At 35.8% G+C, this 26830-nt stretch overlaps 4 protein-coding genes across 4 annotated transcripts; all 4 read left to right on the forward strand.

Annotated features, from left to right (window-relative positions):
- The first annotated feature begins 1891 nt into the window (after positions 1–1891).
- On the forward strand, positions 1892–4861 carry LOC112017246 (transmembrane 9 superfamily member 11). The gene is made up of 2 exons (XM_024049715.2): positions 1892–3943; positions 4254–4861. Exons 1-2 carry the CDS (start codon positions 2235–2237, stop codon positions 4516–4518), a joined length of 1974 nt encoding a protein of 657 aa, XP_023905483.1. The 5' UTR covers positions 1892–2234; the 3' UTR covers positions 4519–4861.
- Positions 4862–7610: 2749 nt separating this feature from the next.
- On the forward strand, positions 7611–8576 carry LOC136071032 (uncharacterized). Its single transcript, XM_065781848.1, has one exon. It carries the CDS (start codon positions 7611–7613, stop codon positions 8574–8576), a length of 966 nt encoding a protein of 321 aa, XP_065637920.1.
- Positions 8577–11020: 2444 nt separating this feature from the next.
- Positions 11021–11524, forward strand: LOC112017233 (uncharacterized). The gene has a single exon (XM_024049705.1). It carries the CDS (start codon positions 11021–11023, stop codon positions 11522–11524), a length of 504 nt encoding a protein of 167 aa, XP_023905473.1.
- Positions 11525–19044: 7520 nt separating this feature from the next.
- Positions 19045–26228, forward strand: LOC112017234 (G-type lectin S-receptor-like serine/threonine-protein kinase At4g27290). The gene is made up of 7 exons (XM_065781846.1): positions 19045–20475; positions 20659–20772; positions 24545–24702; positions 24802–25012; positions 25303–25540; positions 25617–25774; positions 25810–26228. The coding sequence occupies exons 1-7, from the start codon at positions 19197–19199 to the stop codon at positions 26097–26099; spliced, it is 2448 nt and encodes an 815-aa protein (XP_065637918.1). The 5' UTR covers positions 19045–19196; the 3' UTR covers positions 26100–26228.
- Positions 26229–26830: the final 602 nt, after the last annotated feature.

Below are 26830 nucleotides of genomic sequence, written 5' to 3' on the forward strand. Positions count from 1 at the left end.
TAGTGGATGCATGTGAAAGTAATATTACTCTAATTAAAACTTATCATTTTAAACAGGTTATGAATAAACAACTTGTGTCCCTAGCACTACTTTTCTTATTATTTTATTAAAAAATAATAAGTGACAAAATATAAGAACATCTTTTATTACTTACAATTTTCCACAGAGATAATTTAATTAAATTATAATGCAAATTCATTTTTTTAATGTTAAATCTGATGATGCTATAAAATGTGACCTCCAAAATCGTCCATATGGTTCGTCCAAGGAAAAAGAACGAAGGAAGGGCGCAACAAAATTACCTCGTCCGTACCCATCAAGTCTCGTCTGTCATAAGTTGGGGACGGACGAGGCAAGCATAGTTTATGCCAAGGCACGTCCGTCCTTAATTAAGGACGGACGAGCCAAATATTTTGAACTTAAAGGATCTTACCTATGAACCGAAACCTCCATTGTTCGTGATAAAGCACCGGTCTAGATAAAGTAACTTCCATGGAAGTTATGGAAGTTACCTCCAACTTTGGTGAATTCCTCGACAATAGGAACGGTTATCAGAGCAAATAACCGTTCCATGTGCACTATATAAACGCTTCTTTACGTAGAGGTAAGGGATTGGGATTTCCTTTACAAAAAAAGAAGAAAGTCTTAGAAATATTTTTTCTCTCTATTCCAGCCTACTAACTTCATCATCGGAGGACCATAGACTGGCCTCCACCGGTCTTTTCTCTGATTAAATTTGATTTTTCAGGACTTAACCTTCAAGATTGTTGAAACCCGAAGATTTTCAACCCACTAATTCTCCAGGATTATCAAAATCAATTTTAATTCTTATAAAGAATGTACAATATTCAAAAAGTACATTACCCAATTATAAGTATCAAACAAGATTTTTACTTCTACTAAATTTAGAAATAATTAATAGGCAGCCTTACTTTCTGTTTTGGAAAGAAAAACAAACTTTTATTTTTTTTAAGAAATAAAGAAAAAAAATACTAAATACCAATAATTCAAAATAAAAATAAAAACATACTAATTAAATACTAAATTCCCGTTTTATATAAATTATTGGGTAAACTACGTATTCGGTCCTTATTCTTTACATCATATTTTAATTTGGTCCCTAAATTGTGTCAATTTAGTTCCTAATATTTCAGTGTTGTGTCAGTTGTGTCTCTGCCGTTATCTTTTAGATAAAAATTGTTGACGTGGCTAACAACTAAAATAAAAAATTAGTTTCTGTTGATATGACAATAAACTAATTTTTTATTTTAGTTGTTTGTTAGGTCAGTAATTTTCATCTAAGAGATAATGACATGAACTAAATTGACATGACATTGAAACATTAGTGACCAAATTGATTCAATTGAAAGGTTAGATACTAAACTAAAATATGATGTAAAAGATAAAAACCAAACACGTATTTTACCCTAATTTATTTCTTCATCCTTTTAAAAATGGGTTGTTTGAATAAATTGTACTTACCTTCATGAGACACCTCAATAATAGGCGCATTGTTATGAGTTGTAACATAATCCTAAAAGCTTTAGGTTCAATTTACCACATTATCAGTCTTGAAAATAGAATAAAATATTTATTTGTTATTAAGAGTCTGTTTGATAATATTATTTAAATATTATTTAAACAATATAACATATATTTTTACAATATTTTTTCAACGATAAGTATTTCTACAACAGGTAAATAACGTTTTTAAAAATCACTTACCAAACAGCCTACAGACCTAGAAAGGGCGATTTGAGAAAGAAATGAAAAAATGGACATTAATTAGAGGCCATTGTCGGCATTTGAGAAAACTGACATAGGAGGGTCATTATGGTCAATGAATGAAAAAGCCAAAACAAAACTCCCAAGCCATTTTTACTGCGTCACCCCCAAAGAAAAACAAACCATATATATCTGATTGCGTTTCTTCCAATTCCTTCACCTCTCTCTCTCCCAAATCCCAAATTCCCAGTGATCCAAGATCTCGTTTATTTTTTATTTTTTCACAGAGAGAAACCCATCTCTCAATTTTCGTATTCGCTGAAGGTCAGTCAGATCCGTACTTCCTCTCAAATCCTTTTCATTTTTGCATATTCCTTAATTTAATTGTATTAGATTTCGTAGTTTTCATATCCGAATCTGCAATTAAACCCGAAACCCACATCAAATTTTGCCTTTTTCACCCGTTTCCCGATCTGAGTTGTCCAGATCCGACACAAACTTGTTCAAAAATGGGGTTCTTTAACCATTTTAGGATCTGGGTATTGACCATTTGCTTGGTATTTCAATCCGGGTATGGGTTTTATCTTCCGGGTAGTTACCCCCACAATCATGGCGTGGGCGACCCATTATCGGTGAAAGTGAATTCTATCACTTCCATTGAAACCGAAATGCCCTTCAGCTATTACAGTTTGCCCTTCTGTAAGCCCCAAGGGGGTGTCAAGGACAGCGCCGAGAATCTCGGTGAGCTTCTCATGGGGGATCGGATCGAGAACTCGCCTTATCTGTTTAAGATGCATACAAACGAGTCTGAGATCTTCTTGTGTAAGTCGGATCCGTTATCGGCCGACGATTTCAAGATCTTGACTAAAAGAATTGATGAGGTGTATCAGGTTAATTTGCTTCTCGATAACTTGCCTGCAATTCGGTATACCTCGAAGGAGGATTATGTTTTGCGGTGGACGGGGTATCCGGTTGGGGTTAACATTCAGGATGTGTACTATATATTTAACCATTTGAAGTTTAAAGTGCTTGTTCATAAGTATGAGGAGACAAACGTGGCGGGTGTAATGGGGACCGGTGATGCAGCTGAGGTGATCCCAAATGTTGCGAAAAGGGATTCGGGTCCGCCTGGATACATGGTTGTTGGGTTTGAGGTTGTGCCTTGTAGTGTGATGATTAATGCTGATTCAGTGAAGAAGTTGAAACCGTATGATAAGTTCCCAAATAAATTGAAATGTGATCCAAACACCGTGTCAATGCCGATCAAGCAAGGGCAGCCGATTGTCTTTACCTATGAGGTTGAATTTGAGGAGAGTGACATCAAGTGGCCATCGCGGTGGGATGCTTATTTGAAGATGGAGGGTGCAAAAGTCCATTGGTTCTCGATTTTGAATTCCCTAATGGTGATCACATTCCTTGCTGGTATTGTGCTAGTCATCTTCTTGAGGACTGTTAGGCGGGATCTGACCCGTTATGAGGAACTTGACAAGGAGGCACAGGCACAGATGAACGAGGAATTATCTGGGTGGAAGCTTGTTGTGGGGGATGTATTCCGTGCCCCAACCAATGCCTCCCTCTTGTGTATCATGGTTGGAGATGGGGTTCAGATTCTTGGAATGGCTGTTGTGACGATATTGTTTGCAGCTCTTGGATTCATGTCACCGGCTTCACGTGGAACACTTATTACAGGTATGCTTTTTATCTATATGATACTTGGTATTGCAGCTGGTTATGTCGCTGTTCGTCTCTGGAGGACTATTGGCTGCGGCGATTCCAAAGGTTGGGCTTCGGTCTCATGGAAGGCTGCTTGTTTCTTCCCTGGTATAGCCTTTTTGATCCTCACCACTTTGAATTTCCTTTTGTGGGGAAGTCACAGCACAGGAGCCATTCCATTCTCTCTGTTTGTTATTCTGCTTCTGCTCTGGTTCTGCATCTCTGTTCCCCTGACCTTAATTGGTGGATACTTTGGGGCAAAAGCACCTCATATTGAATACCCTGTTAGAACCAACCAGATTCCTCGTGAAATCCCAGCTCAGAAATACCCATCCTGGCTGCTTGTTCTTGGTGCTGGTACCCTCCCTTTCGGTACCCTTTTCATTGAGCTATTCTTTATCATGTCTAGCATTTGGATGGGCCGTGTATACTATGTCTTTGGATTCCTCTTTATTGTTATGATCCTTCTTGTGGTGGTGTGTGCTGAAGTGTCGTTGGTTCTAACATATATGCATCTCTGTGTGGAGGACTGGAAATGGTGGTGGAAGTCATTCTTTGCTTCTGGTTCTGTCGCCATATACATCTTCTTGTACTCCATAAACTATCTTGTATTTGATCTAAATCCCAGCTCAGAAATACCCATCCTGGCTGCTTGTTCTTGGTGCTGGTACCCTCCCTTTCGGTACCCTTTTCATTGAGCTATTCTTTATCATGTCTAGCATTTGGATGGGCCGTGTATACTATGTCTTTGGATTCCTCTTTATTGTTATGATCCTTCTTGTGGTGGTGTGTGCTGAAGTGTCGTTGGTTCTAACATATATGCATCTCTGTGTGGAGGACTGGAAATGGTGGTGGAAGTCATTCTTTGCTTCTGGTTCTGTCGCCATATACATCTTCTTGTACTCCATAAACTATCTTGTATTTGATCTAAAGAGTTTGAGTGGACCTGTCTCTGCCACTCTTTACTTGGGATATTCGCTCTTTATGGTTATAGCAATCATGCTGGCAACTGGCACAGTTGGGTTCCTTTCATCATTCTGGTTTGTGCATTACTTGTTCTCCTCCGTGAAGCTGGACTAAACAACTTTTTCCCGCTCAAAAGATTGGCACTTTGAAGAGCATTGGTGGCAGCCGTTTAAGGGACAAAGAACGAAACTTGCAGAGAATATGTTTACTTTTCTACAGTTTATTTTGCTAGGGAACTTAGAAAATGTAATAACAGTAATTCGTCCAGTTTTGCTTAATTCTTTAATAGATGGATATCATGGCATATGATAGTTTGCTACCAAATTTAATTTGCATTCTGGCGGATGGAGGCATGTCTAGTTGATGGTAGTTGGCATGGGATCTTTAGTTTGTAACTTTTTGACTATTCAGTTCTGTTTGTTTTGAAATACTAAAGGCAAAGATTATATGCTGTTTATTTCTTGACTGTCTTTGAACAATCTTGACTTGTTTTGTATTGCTTATGCCTTTGGTTCATTGTATGAGTTTGCATATGAATTAGTAATCTTTCTATTTGTTGCATTTTAGGCAGAATTAATTAGTAATCTTTCTATTTGTTGCATTTTAGCCAGAATTCTTACTTTCCACACTATTCAAATAATGAAATTAGTTTATGACTTAGCCTATGTCACACACTTCATTGAGTTTAGCACGATCTAAAGCTGCACAATACACCCCTCATGTTTGCCACACTCCCTGTCAGCGTAGTGCTTTAGGCTTAGATATTACCTTGATCCAATCCTTGGAAGATGTACCGAGTGTTGCGTTTCAGCTTGATTGCATAATAGCATGTCTGATGTCTAAACCATCAAATGAGTGTTGCGTTTCAGCTTGATGGCATGATAGCAGGTTTGATATGTCTAAAGCATCAAACGATTGGATTTGGATAGAGAACTCGTGTATTCCACGTTCCTATATTATCAAAGTGGGTAATGCTGTTGAAATGACCATAACCCTTTTTTCAAATCTTCGGACTCTAATTTTACCACTTAGAACCCTTCTTTATATATGAATTTGATTTAGAGTACTAGAAATATCTGTCAATTCCTTTCAATTATATACACATTAATATATGAAGATATAAAACAATATAAATGTTAACGAGGATTCTAAGGACACCGATTAATAATCCATTTAAAGAAAGTTTTTATGGGGGAAAAAAAAAAAAAGTAATTAATACTTTAATAGCTTTTTTCATTTCTTATAAAAGTGGTATTAAAACTTTCTTAAAATGAATTATTAACCAGTGTCCTAAGGGCACTCGTAAGCATGACCCATAAAACAATAACAAATGATAAATACATATACTCTGTCAAGTTGGGTTTAGCAATAAGTTTTCATACGTACACAAATTTAAAACATTTTTAATAAGTTGCGGAGGTTTCTTGCCACTGACTGTACTTTTATATTGGTCTACTTGGGTCACATTTATAGTGGCAATAGTAATACACCTGTGAAAGTTTAAAAAATTGTAAATGAAGAAGTGAAATCTTGCGTGCTTGAGTCCGTTCTCTCTCGCCTCGCACGAGTGTTTTCTTCTCGCTTCGCATGAGTCTTCTCTCCCTACTATTAAGGATCTTCGTTGGGTTTCCTAAGCCCAGGGGGCTTGATTAACGCAAAGGATATGGATCAATCAATCATCAACGGTATGCAGCACCTCCAGCTCACCAAAGAAGAAGAAGAAAGCATCTCCATCTCTACCACTTGCAGATCAGATCTATTAGAGGAGTGTGCTCTGAGTTTGTTTGGTCGGCTTTTTGCTGATCGACACCAAAATATGAGAGCTTTGAAGAGTACCTTGAGATTGGCTTGGAAGATGGGTTCGGATTTAAGGATTGTTGATGTTGGAAAAAATATTCTTCAATTCAAGTTTAATTCCAGATACCAAATGGAGTGGGTTGAGCGCAATGGCCCATGGAACTTCGACAATAATCTTTTATTTCTGTGCAGGTGGACAAAAGGATTATCATTCAATAATATTTCGTTCACCCATTCCCCATTCTGGATTCAAATATGGGGTCTACCCTTTGAAAGTATGTCTGAGGAGGTTGGTAGAGACCTTGGTAGCAAAATTGGGGAATATATAGAGACGGACAAGCGATCTTGGCTATCGGAGCAAACCAAGTTTATGAGAATACATGTGGATCTACCCATCAATAAACCACTGCGAAGGGGTGGGAATATTATCAATTCAAATGGAGAGAAGTATTGGGTTTCCTTTAAGTATGAAAGGCTCCCTTGTTTTTGTTTTCAATGTGGCATTCTTCGTCATGATGAGAAACATTGCACTGTGTTCCCAAGCAACTTTAAAGCTCCAAGGCAGTATGGGGACTGGTTGAGAGCTAATGGAAGTCCCAAGAACGGCCCTGAAAAAGTTAGAAAGTTCAATAGTAATGGAGTTGAGGAATAGAAAGATAAAGGTTTCGACGAGCGGCAAACTCCGTTGACTCCTAACTCGAAGGACATGGAGGCAGAACAAGCGGGTCCATCAGCTCCACCAAGTTTTTAGAAATCCAAGATTTTGAATTTGAACTTGAGACAAGATGGCACATCAACAGTGCAATCAACGGATAAACCGGAAAAAACTGACAAGCTACGCCCCTTGAGCCTTGAGCCTTTTCCTGATAAGCACGCATGTGATCTTCAAAAAATCTATGAGTTGGGAAAGGATGTGGAGGAAGAATCATCAGTAGTGGGCCAATCAAAGCACTCCCACATTGAGGCCCATGAAGTTACTAGCCCATTGAAACCTTTAAAAGAGACCCCCATTAACCTTGAGGCCACTAATACACCTTTGAGCCCAAAAAGAGGAAATTGGAAAAGAATAGCCAGGGCCCAAGGAAAAAAAAATCTAAAGATGCTGACCCACAAACTCAAAACGTGTGTGGGCTTTTAGGCATTAAAAGACCAGGCAGACTTGATTTTATGGATGAAGATGAAGGTAAGCCTCAGAAAATATTACGTAACTCAGTTCATACTGATGTATACGACAACCAAGAGAGATCGGCGGTGGCTGCTGAGCACCACCACCGGAAGCAATGAATTCCCTCTGCTAGAACTGCCGAGGAATTGGGAACCCCCGGATAGTTCATGCACTTGGCGATTATGTCAGGCGCTGGAATCCCAAGTTAGTCTTCCTCTCGGAGACTAAATTAAAAAATAGACGTATGGAGATTGTGAAATTCAGACCGAGTTTTCCAAATGAGCTTTCTCTTCCTAGCAGGGGTAGAAGTGGGGGCCTTGCTTTGCTGTGGTCTAATGATGTAAATTTAGAAATCAAGAGTTTTTCACGTCACCACATTGATGTAGTTATAGTTGAGTCTGGCAATGGTTTCTCTTGGAGGTTCATTGGTCTCTATGGGCACCCGGAAACCCACCTCAGGGAAGAATCTTGGAAACTACTTTCTTTTCTCTGTAATCAATTTAATTTGCCTTGGTTTTGTTGTGGTGATTTTAATGAAATACTATCCATGAATGAAAAATCAGGGGACGCTCAGCGTTCACAAAGCCAAATGGGCAGCTTCTGTCGAGTTGTTAATTTATGCGGCTTCAAGGACCTAGGTTATTATGGCCCGGATTTCACTTGGTGTAATATGAAAGAAGGGTTGAACAGAATATTGCTCCGGTTGGATAGAGCCTTTGCCACCTCAGATTGGTTTGAATTTTTCAAGAGTCCTCAAGTGCATCACCTGGTGGAGTCCACATCTAATCACTGTATTCTTACTATTTCTGACTTACCCCCTCCAACCCACAAAAATAAGCGTCGTTTTCATTTTGAAGCCATATGGATCAAAAGGGAAGATTGTCGTGAAATCATTAAAGCTGCTTGGGACTCTAGTTCCTTGTCTGCTACACCTAAAGGGGTAGCATCCAATCTTAAAAGATGTGCAAGTGCCCTTGCCAACTGGAATCAGAATGTTGTTGGCAATATTTCGAAGCAATTTCAAGAGAAAAGAAGAACTCTCAGTTCCTTTACTATGGATGACCAGCAAGGTTCTCAAGAAGCAGATATTAACCATCTTAGAAATGAGATTAATGATCTCTTGGATAGTGAGGAGACCTTATGGCGGCAGCGCAGCAAGGTTCATTGGTATAGGGAGAGGGATCGGAACACAAAATTTTTCCATGCTTGAGCATCGAAGAGGAGGAGGAAAAACACTATTATGGGGCTATGGAATGATAATGGTGAATGGTGTGAGAGCAACGAAAGTATTGCAGCCACTACAATATCTTATTTTGAGAGTATATATTCCACCTCCTTCCCCACGGGTATTGATGAGATCCTTAATGCAATTCCTAGATGTGTCACTGAAGAGATGAACACTGAGCTCACCAAAGCTTTCACAAGAGATGAAGTCACTAAGGTGCTACAACAGCTTCACCCCACTAAAGCACTTGGATCCGATGGTATGTCCGCTATCTTTTATCATAAATATTGGGATATTGTAGGGTTAAATATCACTAATATGGTGTTAAATGTTTTGAATTTCAATCTGCCCATGGCTGAAATTAACAAAACCAATATCTCCCTCATTTCAAAAACAAGTCACCCCTCAAAAGTGATAGAATTTCGTCCCATCAGCTTGTGCAATACCACATACAAGCTCATCTTCAAAATATTAGCCAATAGATTCAAAGCCATCCTACCAAGCATTATCTCTGAAAATCAGAGTGCTTTTATTCCTGACCGTCTAATCACGGATAATGTCCTTGTGGCTTTTGAATTTATGCATTATCTAAATCATAAAAATGATGGGAATGAAAATTATATGTCAATCAAGCTAGATATGAGTAAAGCTTTTGATAGAGTTGAATGGAATTTCATTAAAGGAGTGATGAAGAAATTGGGCTTTGCTAATTTATGGGTTGATCTTATTATGCAATGCGTCTCTTCTGTGTCTTATTTAGTGATCATAAATGGTGAAGCTTGTGGAAACATCATCCCTTCTAGGGGCACCAGGCAGGGAGATCCCCTCTCTCCTTACTTATTTCTCATATGTGCCAAAGGTCTCTCAACCCTTATTCATGATGCAGCCCGAAACCAAAAGATTAATGGAATATCTATTTGCAGAGGATGCCCAAGAATCACTCATCTCTTCTTCACTGACGATAGCATTCTTTTTTGCAAGGCTTGTGATCAAGAATGCCAAAATCTTGTCAGTATTCTCAACAAATATGAAGTGGCTTCAGGGTAGAAAGTTAATACTGATAAGTCATCCGTTTTCTTTAGTCCAAATACCTCTCAAGAATTGAAGGAGAGTATTCTAAATATTCTTGGTCCAATGCAAGATTCTAGGCACAACAAATACTTGGGGCTCCCATCCATTATTGGAAAATCAAAATTTCAGGTTTTTACTAAAATTAAGGACCAGGTTGCTAAAAAACTTGTTGGTTGGAAAGGAAAGCTCCTTTCAATTGGTGGGAGAGAGATTCTTATCAAAGCAGTTGCCTAAGCGGTGCCCACATACACCATGAGCTGCTTCCAGCTTCCTAAGAATTTGTGCCAAGACTTGGAGAATATGATGAGAAACTTTTGGTGGGGGCAAAAGGATGAGGAGAAAAAAATTGCGTGGGTTAGTTGGAAGAGAATGTGCAAATCAAAGTTTCATGGAGGAATGGGCTTTCGAAACCTCCAAGCCTTCAATCTAGCCATGTTAGCCAAGCAAGGCTGGAGAATTCTTACAAATCCAAATTCTCTAATAGCTTGGGTTTTAAAAGCCAAGTATTTCCCTCATGATGACGTTCTTAACTCAAAGAAAGATAGCAACCTTTCATACGCATGGCGTAGCATTCACAATAGCCTTGAAATAATTAGAAAGGGCACAAGATGGAGGGTAGGTAATGGTCAAAGAATCCATATTTGGGACGAGAAGTGGCTGTCAACTCCAACAACTCACAAAGTGATCTCACCACAAACAGATTTTGGAGATTTTCCTATGGTGTCTTCTCTTATTGATCATGACACTAAAGGGTGGAAAGTTGACGTGGTAAGATCCATTTTCTTGCCTTTTGAAGCCGACACAATTTTGAAGATTCCATTGAGTTACAATCTCCCTGAGGACTCCTTATTTGGGTTGGTAATAAAAAAGGTTCGTTTACGGTCAAAAGTGCGTACCATATTGCTTCAAGTATGGCGGATGCAAATGAGGATGGAGAGAGCTCGTCTAGTAATGAAAACACTTCCCTGTCGAAGAGGATTTGGTACCAAAAAATTCCACCAAAGCTAAAAATTTTTGCTTGGAGGATATGTGTTAACAGCCTTCCTACCATGTTTACTTTAAGTCATAGAGGAATTCACTGCTCTAGTTTCTGCCCTCTTTGTGACAAGGCTGTTGAAACCACAGCCCACGCGCTCCTCCATTGTGATCACGCCAAGCTGACTTGGGCTCATTGGCATAATTGTCCTACTGTTTTAACACTTGGTACTTGTGAACCTATGGATATTGCTTTGGACATTGTTAAGAATGACTCTTCTTCTACTTTGGAGCTATTCTTTGTAGTTGCTTGGTCTATTTGGTGGAATCGCAATCAAGCTCTTCATGAAGATTCTAGTGCCCCTCCAAGTTAGATTTGGGACATGGCTAATAGAATTCTTGGTGAGTATAAGGAAGCTTGCTCATATTCTAACTTGCCCTTGGTTTCTTCCTTGAACAATCGGAGGGCTCCCCCTGTGGGTTTCACCAAAATTAATGTTAATGGTGCTGCCTCAGATGATGGCAGGCCATCTAGTACTGGTGTGACAATCAGAGACAGCCAAGGTTGTTCTATAGCAACTGCTTGCAGGGTCCTCTCATCGCCTTTCCCAGCTGATATCTTTGAAGCTATGGCTTTACAAGATGGTGTACTGTTAGCCTTAGAGATGGGTCTCTCAAAAGTTATTTTTGAATCAGATGCTCTCTCCATTATTCAAGCAATTAACGAGGGCAATGTGGGTGGTGAGTTCGGGCACATCATTCATAACATCAAGGACCTTGCATCTTCTTTCTCTTGGTGTACATTCCAACATCTGAAACGGGATGGCAACAGGGTTGGCCATGATCTTGCAAAAGCAGCTAGGATGTCAGGTGTCTCTCAAATTTGAAAAGGTGTCACTCCAAGCTTTGTAGAGCATATTTTTTGTGAGGAGTGTGGAATGTAACTGCTCTTGCAGCTCCTCTCCCTATCATAATTCTGTTTCAGTTGAATGTTATGCATTTTCCCATTAAAAAAAGAAAAGAAAAATCTTGTGTGTTTGAAACTTATTGCTGACAACTGCCAATAATTAAATGCTACCTTGTCTACCTACTTTTCACCATACAGATTGCCTCCTCTACTGGTAAGCCACCCCAGCAGTACACAAAAGAGTCATTTGGTTGAAAAATAATAACCAGTCTTCCTAATTTGTTTGTCTTATTTAAAAAGTCAAATTTTTTAAAAGAACATTATTTATTGTCTTGTCTACTTTATAAAAATATATAAGTTTACAAAACTACTTTTAAATAAATTTATCAACTTTTTTAAAAAAAGTTATTCTTAATGAGGCAACTAAAAATGTGGCCCAATTAGATTGATTTTTTTTTAAATATTTGTTAGGTTTCTTTTCAAATAGTTTTGAAAATAAAATAAGGGTATAGTAGGAACATTAGTATATTAATTAATTTTATTTTTAAAAACATAACAATATTTTGGGACATTTCAAACTGGAATAGAGGACAAACAAACTGGAATGGAGGGAGTACCTAATTGCTGAAACTTTATATGAACATTGCGACACTTTTAAAAGAGTGAGTTCAACTCACAGTATTTGGGTTCAATCACGATTTCCAATAGACCGGTGGCGGAGCCAGGATTATAGTCTAAAGGGGGCAAAATTAAAAGATGATATTAAAAGTGAAATTAATCTAAATAATATTAATCAACAATAATAACAAAATAAATAAACAATTGTAAGCAAATATGAATATATTTCATATTATTAAAATAAGTAAAAAAAATTAACCAATTCATAGTTACTAAAAATTTACAAACTGATGGAGTAAGAATGTGACTAGTGTTACTTAAAAAATATAATGAATAAATGTTTGAAATGATTTTTTTGTGATTTGTGACATGTCAATTTGTAAGACATAAGTTGTAAAATTTGTAGTATTTCTAGTATCATTCAATGATAAAATACTGTGAAAAGTATCATAAATAGTAAAAATGGTGTAAATAATAATAAAAAATAAAAAATAGTGAAATAGGTGCAAGTTGCAGTAGGACAAGACAAAAGCAATGGTTTGGTCACTTTCAACAAGTAAAAGTCCTTCTTTCATTTTTTTTTTGTTTCCTCCATGTCAGTATATAACTACTTTAGACTACTATTATTAAAAATTTTGAGGAGTCAGGGGACGCAGGTGCCCCCCCTCGCCCCCCTTGGGCTCCGCCAGTGCAATAGACCCATGGTATGTTAGCTCAGTGTTGTGTTTGAGTCCATGATTTTAGATCCTGAATGGATTCAAATCCCGTCACTAAAAGTGCCACAGTTTTTCATAAAAATTTTAGAGAGTATTTTTAGTTTTTTTAAAAAATTAAAATATAATTTTAAAATTTCAACCATACCACTCATTTTAATCTTATCAATTTACCTCTGTCGCTCTTTCATATACCAAGATCTAAATCCAAGTAAACTCCCAACTGAGAATCTAAACAAGTTGTAAGAAGACTTGCCTAGAAAACATAATCCATAAACTTTCTTCCATATATGGTGCTCCTTTCCCCTTCCATCACGACTGAGCTTGTCGAGGTGATGGGATAAGTGTTTTGTTTAAAACCTTCATCATTAATCCATATCTGTTTTCAATTGTGTTATTCAATTGGATTTTAGATAGTGGACTTTAATTGATTCTCAAAAAGGAAAAAAAAAAAAAAAAAAAAAAGGAAAAAAAAGAAAGATAATGGGATCTTATCGAATGAGGATTTAGTCTTTATACAATTTTTTTATAAGTATTCTTTATAAAATTTTAATTTATAGATTATTTATGCTATGATACTAGCAATATACTGTGCAAACATTAGTTATTTAATAAATAAATAAAAAGTAAACACTGATATCGTTGAAATAGTTCCAAAATATGAAAATAAAAACACCTAAACTCCCAATCATGTGATGAAATAATGTATTCATATGGTGAGCTACAATGCTACATAATAGAAGAGGGAATGGGGGCACTTAAGATCCGACCCGCCCAACGCCCTTGTTATTATCCCTATTAAAGTGACATAATTTAATTGGATCAATTAAATATGATACCTAGTGACCACCCTTGCCATAAGTATAGACGGAATGGCTCCAATTTATATACTACATCATGTTAGGGGTCGAAATTCAAAGTTTTAAACTTTTGGTGGCAGTATCAAAATGACTCCAAACTTTGATGAGGGTGCAATTTGGAGCTTAGTGTATAATATGTTAGTAAAAGGTAGACTTATTCCAAGTAGGATTCTTGCACATTATTTAGAGTGCGAGAGTGTGGATCAAGGCTTTTTACAAGGTGCCATTCTTCTATTTGTCGTCCTGATCAAGCAGGATGAAAGCTCCTAGTCTCCATCAGTTTTTGAGTGGGACTTTTTACAAGATGCCATTCTTCTATTTACCTTCTTTTCACACTTTCTTATATATTTTTTTATTTTTTTAGGCACTCCTTTTTTATTTATTTATTTATTTTTTATTTATAATTTTAATTAATTAATAAATTAATTAATTTTTAAATTCTTTTTTGGTTAGAATATGGTTTAGAGATTTGAAATATTCTAAGACTTTAATTTTCTCTAATTTTGTGAATATGACAATGCAAATAACTGTTGTAGGGACTCAATTTGGATTTGACCCTGAGTATGAATGGGTTTTCAGCCCAACAAGCCCAAACAATAAATTTGTAGAGGGTGGATTGAAGGTTTAGGCGCTGACCGTCGTTCACCAAGCATGAACTCTATTCTTTTATTAAAAAATACTTAGAACTTTTTTACAACTGGGAGGATGCTCCTCGACCTGTGGCTGAGGAGCCCTTTTTCTTCTCCCTTTCCCCCCCTCCCATTCCCTTACTTTACTCGCTTTTCTTATATAGTCTTCATCGTCCTATCTTGTTCTCCCATCTGTTGATCATCCATTCGCCTTTCTCCTGGCCGTCCGTCCCCTCAGAGGTCTTATCAGTACTCAAGTGGTTCACTCTGATCAACGTTGCCCTGCTAAGGGGTTATATCCCCATTAATGCGGCCAGAGGGGTTAGGTGAATGCATTAAGTGTGAGGATGACAGCTTACCTTGGGCCTGGTCTTTCCCAAAATCATCCTTGGCATGCCGAGGACGAGGAGGTCCTCGGCGTGAATTCGGAAAAGAGACTTTCCCCAATTTAGCCTTGAATGGAAACTGTAAATTATACTAAAAAATTTGAAACTATTAAGTAAGAGTGCACATGAAAGACTGGCTTCAAACGAAGCTAGCTCCAAAATGTCCTTGTCCCTTCGCCTTTAATGGTATAGTGTAGGAGTACATACACTTATTTTTTGTTTATAATGGGAAATTAAATGACTATTCCTTGCTCTTATCATTGACATTTCTTGTTTAATAATTTCAATTATTTTGGTTATCTCGTGCAGCCTGTGCTTGTTGTTATGTATTTGGTGCAGAACATGCCAACCATTGGCTCTTGGCTCATCGACAATGTATTTTCTGTACCTTTTAAATCAGTAAATCTATACCTCCTACTACATCATGCGGACTATGTTAGATGCTGTCATTTATATATGAATCCAATGCAGCTTGCAAAATAATGCTATGAATTGCTTTTGATATTTATTTATTTATTTTTTTGATGGAGTACTTGATAAAAATAACTTTTAGATTGGTAGGAAGCAAGTAGGAGTTTCTGCATAGAAGGGAAACGAGTCTTTTGGCTAAATATTGCTAATTCTGAAATATATTTGCGTTATAGGTATTGTTACAAGTTATTTGGGAATTTGAGAAGAGAGATTGAATTTCGGCACCAATGTTGCCGAAATTCCAAGAAAAGTAGGAGAGAGAATGAGGGAAAAGGTGGAGAGGGAAAAATTGTGAATTACGGCAACACTATTGTCATAATTCGCTGCCCAAATATTTGCCTGGGCACTGTGAAACGAAGTGCTTTGAGTGGTGCCCCAAACAAAATAAAAAAATTATGTCCCTATTGTGGCAATACCATTGCCGAAAATGGGAGTGGAAAAAAAAATGAATACCGAAATTTGGGAGGAATTTAAAAAAAAAAATAATGTGCTACGTACACAATATTTTTACAATATTTTCACAACAAATCACAGGTAACTGGTTATTATTAATTCAAATTTAAATTTAATATTGAGATTACTATTTTAATCCAATCATAACAATAAGTAATAACCTGATACTTAGAATTTGTTGTAAAAATATTGTAAAAATTGTGTGCACTTCATTTCTAAAAAAAAAAAAAAAAAAAAATTCCCAATCGGCAATACCATTACCACAATTGGGAATTTTTTATTTTTGTTTTTTTAAAAATGAAGTGCACACAATTTTTACAATATTTTTACAACAAATTCTAAGTGTCAGGTTGTTACTTATTGTTATTGTTGGATTAAAATAGTAATCTCAATGTTAAATTTAAATTTGAATTAATAATAATCAGTTACCTGTGATTTGTTAAATATTGTAAAAATATTGTGTACGTAGCACATTATATATATATATATATATATTTTAAATTCCTCACAGATTTCGGTATTCACTTTTTTTTTTCCACCCCAATTTTCGGCAATGGTATTGCCACAATAGGGACAAATTTTTTTTAGTTTGTTTGGGGCACCACTCAGAGCACTTCGTCTCACAGTGCCCGGACAGATATTTGGGCAGTGAATTACGGCAACAGTGTTGCCGTAATTCACCATTTTTCTCTCTCCACCTTTTCCCTCATTCTCTCTCCTACTTTTCTTGGAATTTCGGTAATACTGTTGCCGAAATTCAATCTCTCTCCTCAAATCTCAAAATAACTTGTAACAGTACCTATAACGCAAATATGTTTCAGAATTAGCAATATTTAGCCAAAAGACTCGAAGGGAAACACTTATTCATTGAGCTCATTGTTTGGGAAAAAAAAAGGCCGCATAGAAAGCTTGTCTACCATCTATTAGATAGTCAACTAAATGCAAGCGCTACTGTGGTTTGCGTAATTCATGCATCAACACAAACTCTATAGAGAGGTCCTTTTATGTAAGAACACAGATGGAATTCCAGAGAGGAGGCAAATATGGTTTAGAAGATGGTTTTTGTTTTGTTGGTGGAGGCCATTATGCCATAATACTGTTCAATTCAGTCTAGGCCAACTGAAAGGTGCGGTGGTTTTGTCTAAGTTGGAAGGATCTACATCATTTATAATTTCCCCATTTGTATGGTAACTTATGAAAATAATGCAGTCAAGGCAATCTCAGCATGTTTTAAGAGTTCTAAATCCGTGTTTTATTTCGGAAAGAAACATATTTAGATATCATTTGAGAACATTAATATACTATTTGGTATGTGAAAATTTTGTTATTCTTGACATGGAATGCATAGTTACTATCATCTTAATTAAGTAAGGTTCATGGCTTAAAGAATTTACAGAGAGAGAACAGAACAGAACAGAAAACTATTTGAGTAAGAGTGCATGGAGAAGTACAGCAGCAGTGATGATAGCGAGGACAGCCCATGGAGTACTGAAGTAATCTTGTTTCAAGGTTGCCTTCCACTTGTCCCAAGGGAGATTGTGGTATGCAGTCAATTCTCCAAGAACGATTAGCAAGAAAGGAGAGACACCCTTCAAACTTTCCCCATAATTTTTTTTTTTTATTGAATGTAAAATTTGAAAATTTAACTGTTAGATTGTATTTTCTTTATGTTATTAACACACATATAAAATTTTGTTCAAATAAAATATTATTTACTATTCAATCAATAAACTTATTTTTTATGCGTAATTTTTGACCACAAAAACTTTAAATTTTGAACATTTAATTGATAATATAGTTATAGATTTTTGATCTTCTTGAAATTTTGCAAGCATGGAGGATTAGATTTTAAAAATTAACTTTTAAAATAAATATAAGAGAAGTTTGAAGAGTTTCTCTCTAAAATAATTTGGAAACATTGTCCGATTAGCAGAATAAAAATCTGTAGAGGTGGTAATAGTCTCCAATAAAAGGTTGTTAATAAGTCACAAGTTGGTGCCAATGGACAACATTAAGTTTATTGCTGTCAAGGTGATGGATGATGAAGACGGTGGTACTTTAGGCAGGCCAGTGTGGACTATGGAGTGAATTGACCCCAAAAAATAATAATAATAATAATAATAGTTTGTGAGGAACGGAGGTCGTGTTTGAGCTCCCCTTCTGTAGTTAAACAATTTGGCTTCATTGAGTGTCTTTTTATGACAATGTGGCCTACTCTATGTTTGTCTTGAGTTAATGTAGTTCACTTTCTTTGCTACATTTGGTGATGTATCTTTGCTTGGTCGGATTTTAGTCTAGCTTTCATAGTTAGCTTCAATCTTGTGGCCTGGATCAGTTCTGTGGCATTAGGCAGCTTTTTATTAGTTATAGATTCTTATTGTTTGTATTTTGAAAAATAAACAGAGGCAAAAATGACCAACAATGGAAGAGATATATCCATTCAATGAAAACGTAAAAGAGAGGAGATGGAAGTATATGAGGAAGAGGCAATGAGATTTGAGACTTTATATTTATATTTATGTATTGTAATTTTCTTATTTTGAATTTTATATTATTTGAAAAACATAATAGAAATGGTAAGAAAATACACATATTTTGGATATTTAATCTGTCTCTCTTGATATATAACTGTTTAGTTGTTATGAACTTTAGTTTGAGATTTTGAATTTTATGAAAAAATCCATGCATTTGGGTTTTCTCTCTAGTTGATGTAAAAATTTTAGTTGCCAATAATTGGCAAGATATTTTTTTAGTTGTTTATGACTAAAGATATTTAGTTATTATCTTGTCAATTTAATTATTAATATTACCTCATTTATTTATTAAAAATGTTACTAAAATTAAAATGTAGAAGGATTAAGAAAAATAATAATTAAAAAAATATATTTTATTGACCTTAAATCCAAATCCAAATCCAAATCTAAATTTAGGTATTAAAACAATGGAATTTGAAATGATGAATTTTAAATCATTCTTTGTTTAGAAAGACCCAAACAAGGAACTTTAAAATCAAAGGATTTCAAATCAAGGCATTTTAAATCAATGAATTTCAAATTTAAATCCAAATCCAAATGTTGTCATCCAAACACAACCTTATAGAATTCCAAATCCTAGAGCTCCAGTGCTCACCATTGCATTCCTTTGTCGACCTTTCTGTCACATCCTAGTGCAGAAATAGTTGGGATCAAGACAAGGTGAGAAACTAAAAAAAATGTGACATCTACGAAAGGGAGTAATGTGGAAATTCTTGTTCACAACAAATTGTAGAAATTAAAAAGAGCTACGACTTGCTTGAGTCAATGCATGACTTTCTATGTCGTAGTCTTTACTCATCATAATGGGTCTCACTTTAACTTGTTGGCTACTAGCTCAAAGAACAGAAAGCAATGGACATCTCTGTTTTTGTGTTTTTAAGTTCCAGCCTTTTTCTTTTCTACTTTGTATTCTCACATGCCACTGACAACCTTACTCGATCCCAATTCACTTTAACTTGTTGGCTACTAGCTCAAAGAACAGAAAGCAATGGACATCTCTGTTTTTGTGTTTTTAAGTTCCAGCTTTTTTCTTTTCTACTTTGTATTCTCACATGCCACTGACAACCTTACTCGATCCCAATTCCTAAGTGATAGTGAGGCCACAACCTTGGTTTCTAAAGATGGAGGCTTTGTTCTGGGGTTTTTCAGTCCAGGTGATTCCACTAACCGTTACTTGGGAATTTGGTACAACAATATCCCAATTAAAACGGTTGTTTGGGTAGCAAACCGGCGCAATCCAATCACAGACTCGTCTGGCGTGTTGATGGTAAGCAGTTCAGGTAGTCTTGTTCTTCTCAACCAAAATTCAACTGTTGTTTGGTTGGCAAATTCAACAAAAGAGGCCGGGAATTCAATGGTACAGCTTTTAGATTCAGGAAATCTAGTATTAAGAGAAGTGCATGAAGAAAACCCAGAAAATTATTTGTGGCAAAGCTTTGACTATCCTTCTGATACGTGGCTACCAGGGATGAAGCTTGGATGGGACTTGAGGACTGGTCTTGAAAGACGCCTAACTGCATGGAAGAGTCCAGATGACCCCTCTCCAGGAGAACTGAGTTTTGGGATTGAACATCATAATTACCCTGAATTAGTCATGAAGAGAGGCTCCAAGATGTTTTTCCGGACTGGCCCATGGAATGGTCTTGGTTTCAGTGGTGTACCCGAGGTAAGGGGCATCCCATATTTCAACTTCAGTTTTTTCTCCAACAAGGACGAGGTATACTTCATATTCGATCAGCATTCTGTAATCTCAAGAGCAGTTTTGAACCAAACTCAGTATGAACGCTACATATGGGACAATGGAAAATGGATCCAGTACTTACATTTTCCAAGAGACGAATGTGACACTTATAATTTATGTGGTGTTTATGGAAATTGTGTCATTGATGAGTCACCTATCTGTCAATGTATACAAGGATTCAAGCCTAAGTCAGCAAAAACATGGATTCCAGATGAGTGGTCTAAGGGATGTGTACGCAGTACGCAATTGAGCTGCCAGGATAAAGAAAAAATTGGGTTTGTTAAATTTGTTGGGTACAAATTGCCAGATACCACGTATTCTTGGGTGAACCAGAGTATGAATCTTGACGAATGCAGAGTCAAATGTTTGAACAACTGTTCCTGCATGGCTTACTCAAACTCAGATATCAGAGATGGTCCAGATGGAGGAAGTGGCTGCGTCGTCTGGTATTGGGATCTAATCGATTTTAAACCGATTGCAGATTATAGGCAGCAAGTATATATTCGAATGCCTGCTTCAGAGCAAGGTATGGGCTTATAGTCTTCATTGCCGTACCTAAAATATTTTTGCTTTTCTATTGCTAATTTAACCATTCGTATTTTGATCGATGTGCCATCAAATCCTGTAGTACAACTTATTCGTATTTTGATGTGCAACCCAAACTAAGATCTTTGTTTCCATATGTTTTATTGCAAATTCAACCATGAAGTAGTTAAAGGCAAGCAAAAGATGAAGGTGATAGTAATAGTTGTGGCTGCCTTTGCCTTGGTTTTTGGGGTGCTCTTGATTCGCTACGGCCTTTGCAAAACGACAAGCTTGAGAGGTAATATTACTTTCTCTAACTCACTTCGGAAAAGATACTGCAAGATTGTGTAATTTAACTTCTAGAATCGTACAGAGCAGCTAATAAGATGATGAACAAGAAAAGTTGTGATATATAGCCAATTGATCTTAATATAAAATCATGCTTAAGGAAAAAAAATTTGCATAAGCTTATTGAAAGAATTACCCAAGTCAATTAAACAATGTCACTAGACCACGATTGTGAGCAAACTTGAAATACTTGTAGTGCATATAGCAAGTGGGTTTATTCGATGAAAATTTTGCAATGTTCTTATTCTATCCTCGAAGGACCAAGTTACTTTCGGTAGGCTTATCTAAGTCTAGAATTTAAAACAAGCATATTCAAGGCAATGAGTTTGCTAAAATTAACGAATTGTATGTAAAGTTAAACATTGGAAGGGAGATTACTTTCATTAACGTGATGAGTCATATACAATTGTGGTGTATTCTAATTTAAAAGAGAAATTTAAATGATATACAATATTAGATATATTGTAATAGGCCCAAGCCCACCTTAGAGATATCAGACCAATGTAATAGACCCAAACCCACCTTAGAGATATATTAGACATATTAGCCCAATGTAATAGGCGCAAGCCCACCTAATTTGTGTGCAAAACAAGTATCCTACTTGTACTAGTAACCTAGATTTAGTTTCCTATATATACTAATATTATGGTTCATTATAACACGAGTTTTGTACTACACTTTGAAATTCAATAAAGATGTAAACTATAAGAATTTCCTCCGTGGACGTAAGCCTACAAGACTGAACCACGTAACTCTCGTGTTATTGTATTCCTATTCTATGCTTTCTCTTTCACATCTACTCTAGCATATATAACGTGGTATACACATCAATGCTAATATTTACCAAGAAGAATATGGGTGTTAAGTAAATTTTTTATGTAATTTATTTGATGTAAAAAAGGGTTCATTTATGTACTCACTTGAGCAGAGATCAAGGCTAGCTCAAGCAAGTAAATACATACAAGCTCATGTGGCTCATTAAAGCCTGCTCAAGCAAGCCCTTCCTAACTTTAGCTTGAGGCTCACTAGAGTGAGAATTGCAAAAACATAATCTGAATCCTATTTAAATAAGAATTTTAACCCTACATATAAACACCTACTAAAATGAGTCTGATGTTAGAGAGGCAAAAAGTAAGCTCTTCTAGAGAAGCAAGAAGTCTTCAGCACTTAGGTTTCATTTTATTGGAGGATAGAAAATGAGGAGGGGATAGAAAAGTTGGGGAATAGAAGACATTTTAATTTTCTCTCATGTTATTTGGTTTTAGAGTGGAAAAGTGATGAGATGGAAAACTCATTTATTTTGTTGAGAAGAAAAATGAGAGGATAAAAAGTATAGTTTGTATACATTAGTTATCATCAATTAAAATTTATAGAATAACATTCTATAATTAAAAATCAACAAATAGATCATATTAAAATTTTTTTCTTTGTTATAATATAATATTATATATATACACACACACACACATGATTAGGGGTGAAAAACACCATTTGATTAAAAGAAAAGAAAAGAAAAAAACCCACCATTGATTCAAAAAAGAAAGGGGAAAGCCAAATTTTGATTAAAAGAGAAAAGGCACTTAAAAAAAAAAAAAAAAACTGAACAGTGTTAAGCACATAATCACAATGGAGAGAGAGGGTGAATTTGTTATTTTCTCATCTACCACTCTCTTCCCCAAATTTTCTCCTAAAATAACCCCAAATTTGGGAGAAACAATTCTAGTGGACCCAAGGAGAAAATACCAACGCTCAACTAGAATCTCTTCAATTTCCACCCTAACCAAACAAACAAAAAAACCATTTTTTCTCCCTTATTTTCTATTCTCCTTGTTCTCACTTTTCACCCAACCAAACGCAACCTTGAAGCATCCACATTGGTGGAGCTATTTTTTTTTTAGTTTTTTAGCAACTCAAAAAGCTACTTCATCTATTTTAACATCTCATTTTACAATACACCCAACATTAGTGGTTCTATTTTTTTACCTCTTCATTTAAATATTATTTCTTTATTAATTTCTATTTTCTTTTTCTTTTAATATGCCTCTTTCTTTCTTTCTATTGCTCCTTCTCGTCTGAAGCAAAACCCAGAGCCACCTCCACCAGCACAACCAACGCAATCATAGCCACCCACCACCCACTACCACAACCACAACCAGCCCACCACAACTCTAATTAAATAAATAAATAAAAAAATCACCACCACCACAAACCCAGCAGTGAGGCTTCTTCTATGTCCATTGAAGCTTCTAGAGATTGCCTTAAGTTCTTTCTCTCTTACCATTCTTCTTTTACTTCTTCTAATTCTACATCAAATTCGATAACCCCTTTTGATAGATACAAAACTCTGTCCAAAACACCCAAATTAGCCCCTATGGTCCATTTAGATTGAGGGGGAGGGAGTGGGAGTATAGTAGATTTAGCACAAAATTAGTTTATTTTTAGCCAACTCTATTCTACTTCCCTCCATTCTCCCTCCTTCCCCTCTCCATCCAAACAGGCCACTAATGTCGATGGTTTCAAAGCTATCCAAATCTAAGCCCTCAAGGGAGAGCAAATTGTCAAAATCAAATCTTGTTTGTACCAATGGCAATCTAGGAAGAAACCCAATTCCAAAACTGGGCAAAGATAAAGAAGGAAGAGAGACAGACAGAGAAGCGAGATCAGCAAGGTGGGTCTGTGGCGGTTGGGTAGCAGATCGGTAAAGGTGGAGGGAGGAAAAAGAGAGCAAATGAGGGAGTTTGAGGAGAGAGAGGGTAACGGGAAATGAGAAGGAAAATAAAATAATGAGAGTTAAGTGTGAACACAAAATAAAATATTTAAAAAAAAAACATTTGAGTTACAGTGTACTAGCAAAAGTAGTTGTGCATTGTAGTTGAGAAGCCAAAATATTTGGCTTTGGCTCCACCAATGCAGCCTCAATTTTGTAATTGGTGTTGCTAAAAATAGAAATATGTCTTTTTAGCACCACCAATAATAATGCTCTTAGAGAGAAAACCCATGTCTTTCATCCCATGAGCTTTCATGACAAAATCCTTTAGTTCTATAAAAGGCTTGTGATCCAAAATTTGAAACCTCAATGTCTCTCTTCCCGTTAGTTCACTTTAGATCAAATCTTCAAGAAAGCACCTTAGAGTGTGCCAAAGTTTCTAGTTTGTTCACGCAAATGTGTCGTTTATGAAGGGATCCATTGAAGAATAAAGTTCAAAGTTCTAAACTAGTTGTGGTCATAAGCATGAGTTATCTCCTAAGACTCTATAGTATAACTACAACAAATTGTAAAACTCCTTTGGTAATTGATTTTCAATTAGAATAGATTACCCTTTGGAAAAGTTTTTCTTGGAGTGCTTTATCCTTTCTGTGACTTCTCCATCATCTTTCCACTTTAGAGCATCTCCAATAGACTCTTCAAAACCCAATTTTAGAGAGAAAAATCAACTCCAACTATATATCGTTTGTCTCATTCTTTTATTGCTTTTATTATTCTGCAACAAGGCTTGGCGACTTGTTGTTTGTTGGAACACAATATTGAAATTTTGGATCATATAATTGATTTAATTTGAAATTAAATAATAATTTCGCTATATAATGGTTGTCTTATATTTAATTTGAAATTATATAAGAATTTCGTAATATAATAATTTTTCATAGGTCTAAACTGAATTTAATAGTTGTCATATTTTGGTTTCTTTTATATAATGTAAAGACCATCATGCTCTTATCAGATGAAATGGAGAATAATATGATGATAGACCAGAACATTGAAGACCAAAGTGAAGACTTAGGGGTCCCGTTCTTCAGCCTAGCTACCATAGCCATTGCCACTAACAACTTTTCAAGCACTAACAAGCTCGGTGAAGGGGGTTTTGGACTCGTATACAAGGTAAACCTACAAGATGATTTATAAAGACCATACCATAGAAAAAGCAGTTCTCATCATATTCAATATCAATAAAATCTACTAATAAATGAGAATTTCCAGGGTACGCTAACAGATGGACAGGAAATAGCTGTGAAAAGGCTTTCACAAAGTTCTATGCAAGGATTGGATGAGTTAAAAAATGAAGTTACATTGATTGCCAAATTGCAACACCGTAATCTTGTTAGGCTTTTGGGCTATTGCATTGAAGGACATGAGACAATCCTAATTTATGAATACATGTCCAACAAAAGCTTAGACTCCTTCATTTTTGGTTTGAACTTCTCAAAAACTTAATAGTTATTTGCCAAATTTCATATATTTTTTTAGGACAAAGTTTCTCCAAACCAATTTAGAGAAAAGTTCCTCAATCTACTATCTAGTAACATTAAATAAATTCCAATTATTTAATAAATTATGTAAATTAATGCCAGTGGAGGACATTTTCCTGACCTAGTTTGGAGTAAAAATTTGTCAATTTTTAATTCTTATTTAAATAAATTCCAATTTCTTGTTCTATTGTATAGTTGGACTTAGTATAAACAAGAATGATAAACTTGCCAGATCAAACAAGAGCTAGAGTTTTGGGTTGGTCTATGCGTTTCAACATTATTTGTGGGATTGCGCGGGGGCTTCTCTATCTTCACGAAGATTCTAGATTGAGGATCATACATAGAGATCTCAAAGCAAGTAATGTTTTACTTGATAGTGAGATGAACCCAAAAATTTCTGACTTCGGTATGGCCAGAATCTTTGGGGGAAATCAGACTGAAGGAAATACAAATAGAGTAGTTGGAACCTAGTAAGTATTCTTAACTTGCTCTATTATCAACTTTTTTTCCTAATCAAAGTGTTTTATTCTTAATGATGTTCTGCAGTGGTTATATGGCACCTGAATATGCCATTGATGGTCTATTTTCAGTAAAATCCGATGTATTCAGCTTTGGAATATTGTTGTTGGAGATATTAAGTGGAAAGAAAAATCGAGGATCTTTCCGTCCAAGCCATGGTCAAAACCTTGTTGGAAATGTGAGTTATCAAAACATTGACTCTCCATTTCACAAATAATGAGGAAATTATGGAAAGAAGGCAAGCCTTTAGAACTTATTGATACTTGCTTAGAGGACTCTTGCATTCTATTGGAGATTGTACGTTGCCTGCGCATTAGTTTCTTATGTTTGCAACAACATCCTGAGGATCGGCCTAACATGTCATCTGTAGTTATGATGTTGCATGGTGAGAGTTCATTACCTGAACCTAAAGAGCCTGCTTCTTTTGTAGAAAAAGAGTCATCTTCATCAAGCAAGAACCAATTTTACTCAAGCAATGAAATTACTGTTACACAATTAGAGGCTCGATAGCCAAACATCATATTAATTTTGTTATCGCATATCTAATAATTGATATTTCTATCATACCTTTTGTAAGTTAAGCATAGTTTTATTTCGTAAGTTTGTAACATCAATCTTATTTGAATGTTAAAGGCTTAAAATGGCTTCTTTAATAAGAAAAAGAATTGAGGCTAGTTATAATCTATTTAAACAGTTTCTTAATAACCAAAAAAAAAGAAAAAGAAAAAGAAAAAGAAAAGGTAGTTCTAACGAGACCAAGTTCTCATTCAAAAATATCTCACCCTGAAAATAGTTATCCAAAATAAACAAGTCATTTATTGGCTTGTAAGCAAACAATCAAGATAAAATTTGTTGTTTGCTTATTGCCTTAATTATGTTGTTTTTGAGATAATACATTATCAAATTCATCATGGTTCAAAGAAATGTTAGGAAACTAATGACAATATGTCAATATTAGTTTGTGTAAATAATCCTGTATTAGGCTTTAGGGCAGATCAAAAACTCCTCAAAGGCAACAAAGTTTCGATATGCACAAATTTTAAAAGTTGATTTTTTTTTTTTTTTTCCGATCGATATCTTTTCCACGATAATAAATTTCTAAGTGACACTTGCTTTAATGGAAAGTAGACATTTGTGCCTTCAAAATGAACACAAATTTGAATTGATTTAGATTTAAAATGAATGAAACATAGCTAGGGCTATCCATAGGTCGGGTCGGATTGAGGTTGGGGTTGACCACA

This window comes from Quercus suber, unplaced genomic scaffold (genome assembly GCF_002906115.3).
Source record: "Quercus suber isolate HL8 unplaced genomic scaffold, Cork oak 2.0 scaffold_280, whole genome shotgun sequence".
Taxonomy (NCBI): Eukaryota; Viridiplantae; Streptophyta; class Magnoliopsida; order Fagales; family Fagaceae; genus Quercus; species Quercus suber.

Bases quoted from the DNA above. Each gene is read 5' to 3' on its own strand.
- LOC112017233 (XM_024049705.1), top strand. From the start codon at position 11,021: ATGGCTAATAGAATTCTTGGTGAGTATAAGGAAGCTTGCTCATATTCT.
- LOC136071032 (XM_065781848.1), top strand. From the start codon at position 7,611: ATGGAGATTGTGAAATTCAGACCGAGTTTTCCAAATGAGCTTTCTCTT.
- LOC112017246 (XM_024049715.2), top strand. From the start codon at position 2,235: ATGGGGTTCTTTAACCATTTTAGGATCTGGGTATTGACCATTTGCTTG. The intron at 3,944-4,253 runs ATATATGCATCT...GTTGGTTCTAAC, and splicing joins GAAGTGTCGTTGGTTCTAAC to ATATATGCATCTCTGTGTGG.
- LOC112017234 (XM_065781846.1), top strand. From the start codon at position 19,197: ATGGACATCTCTGTTTTTGTGTTTTTAAGTTCCAGCTTTTTTCTTTTC. The intron at 20,773-24,544 runs GTAATATTACTT...TGCTCTTATCAG, and splicing joins CAAAACGACAAGCTTGAGAG to ATGAAATGGAGAATAATATG. The intron at 25,775-25,809 runs ATCAAAACATTG...CACAAATAATGA, and splicing joins CCTTGTTGGAAATGTGAGTT to GGAAATTATGGAAAGAAGGC.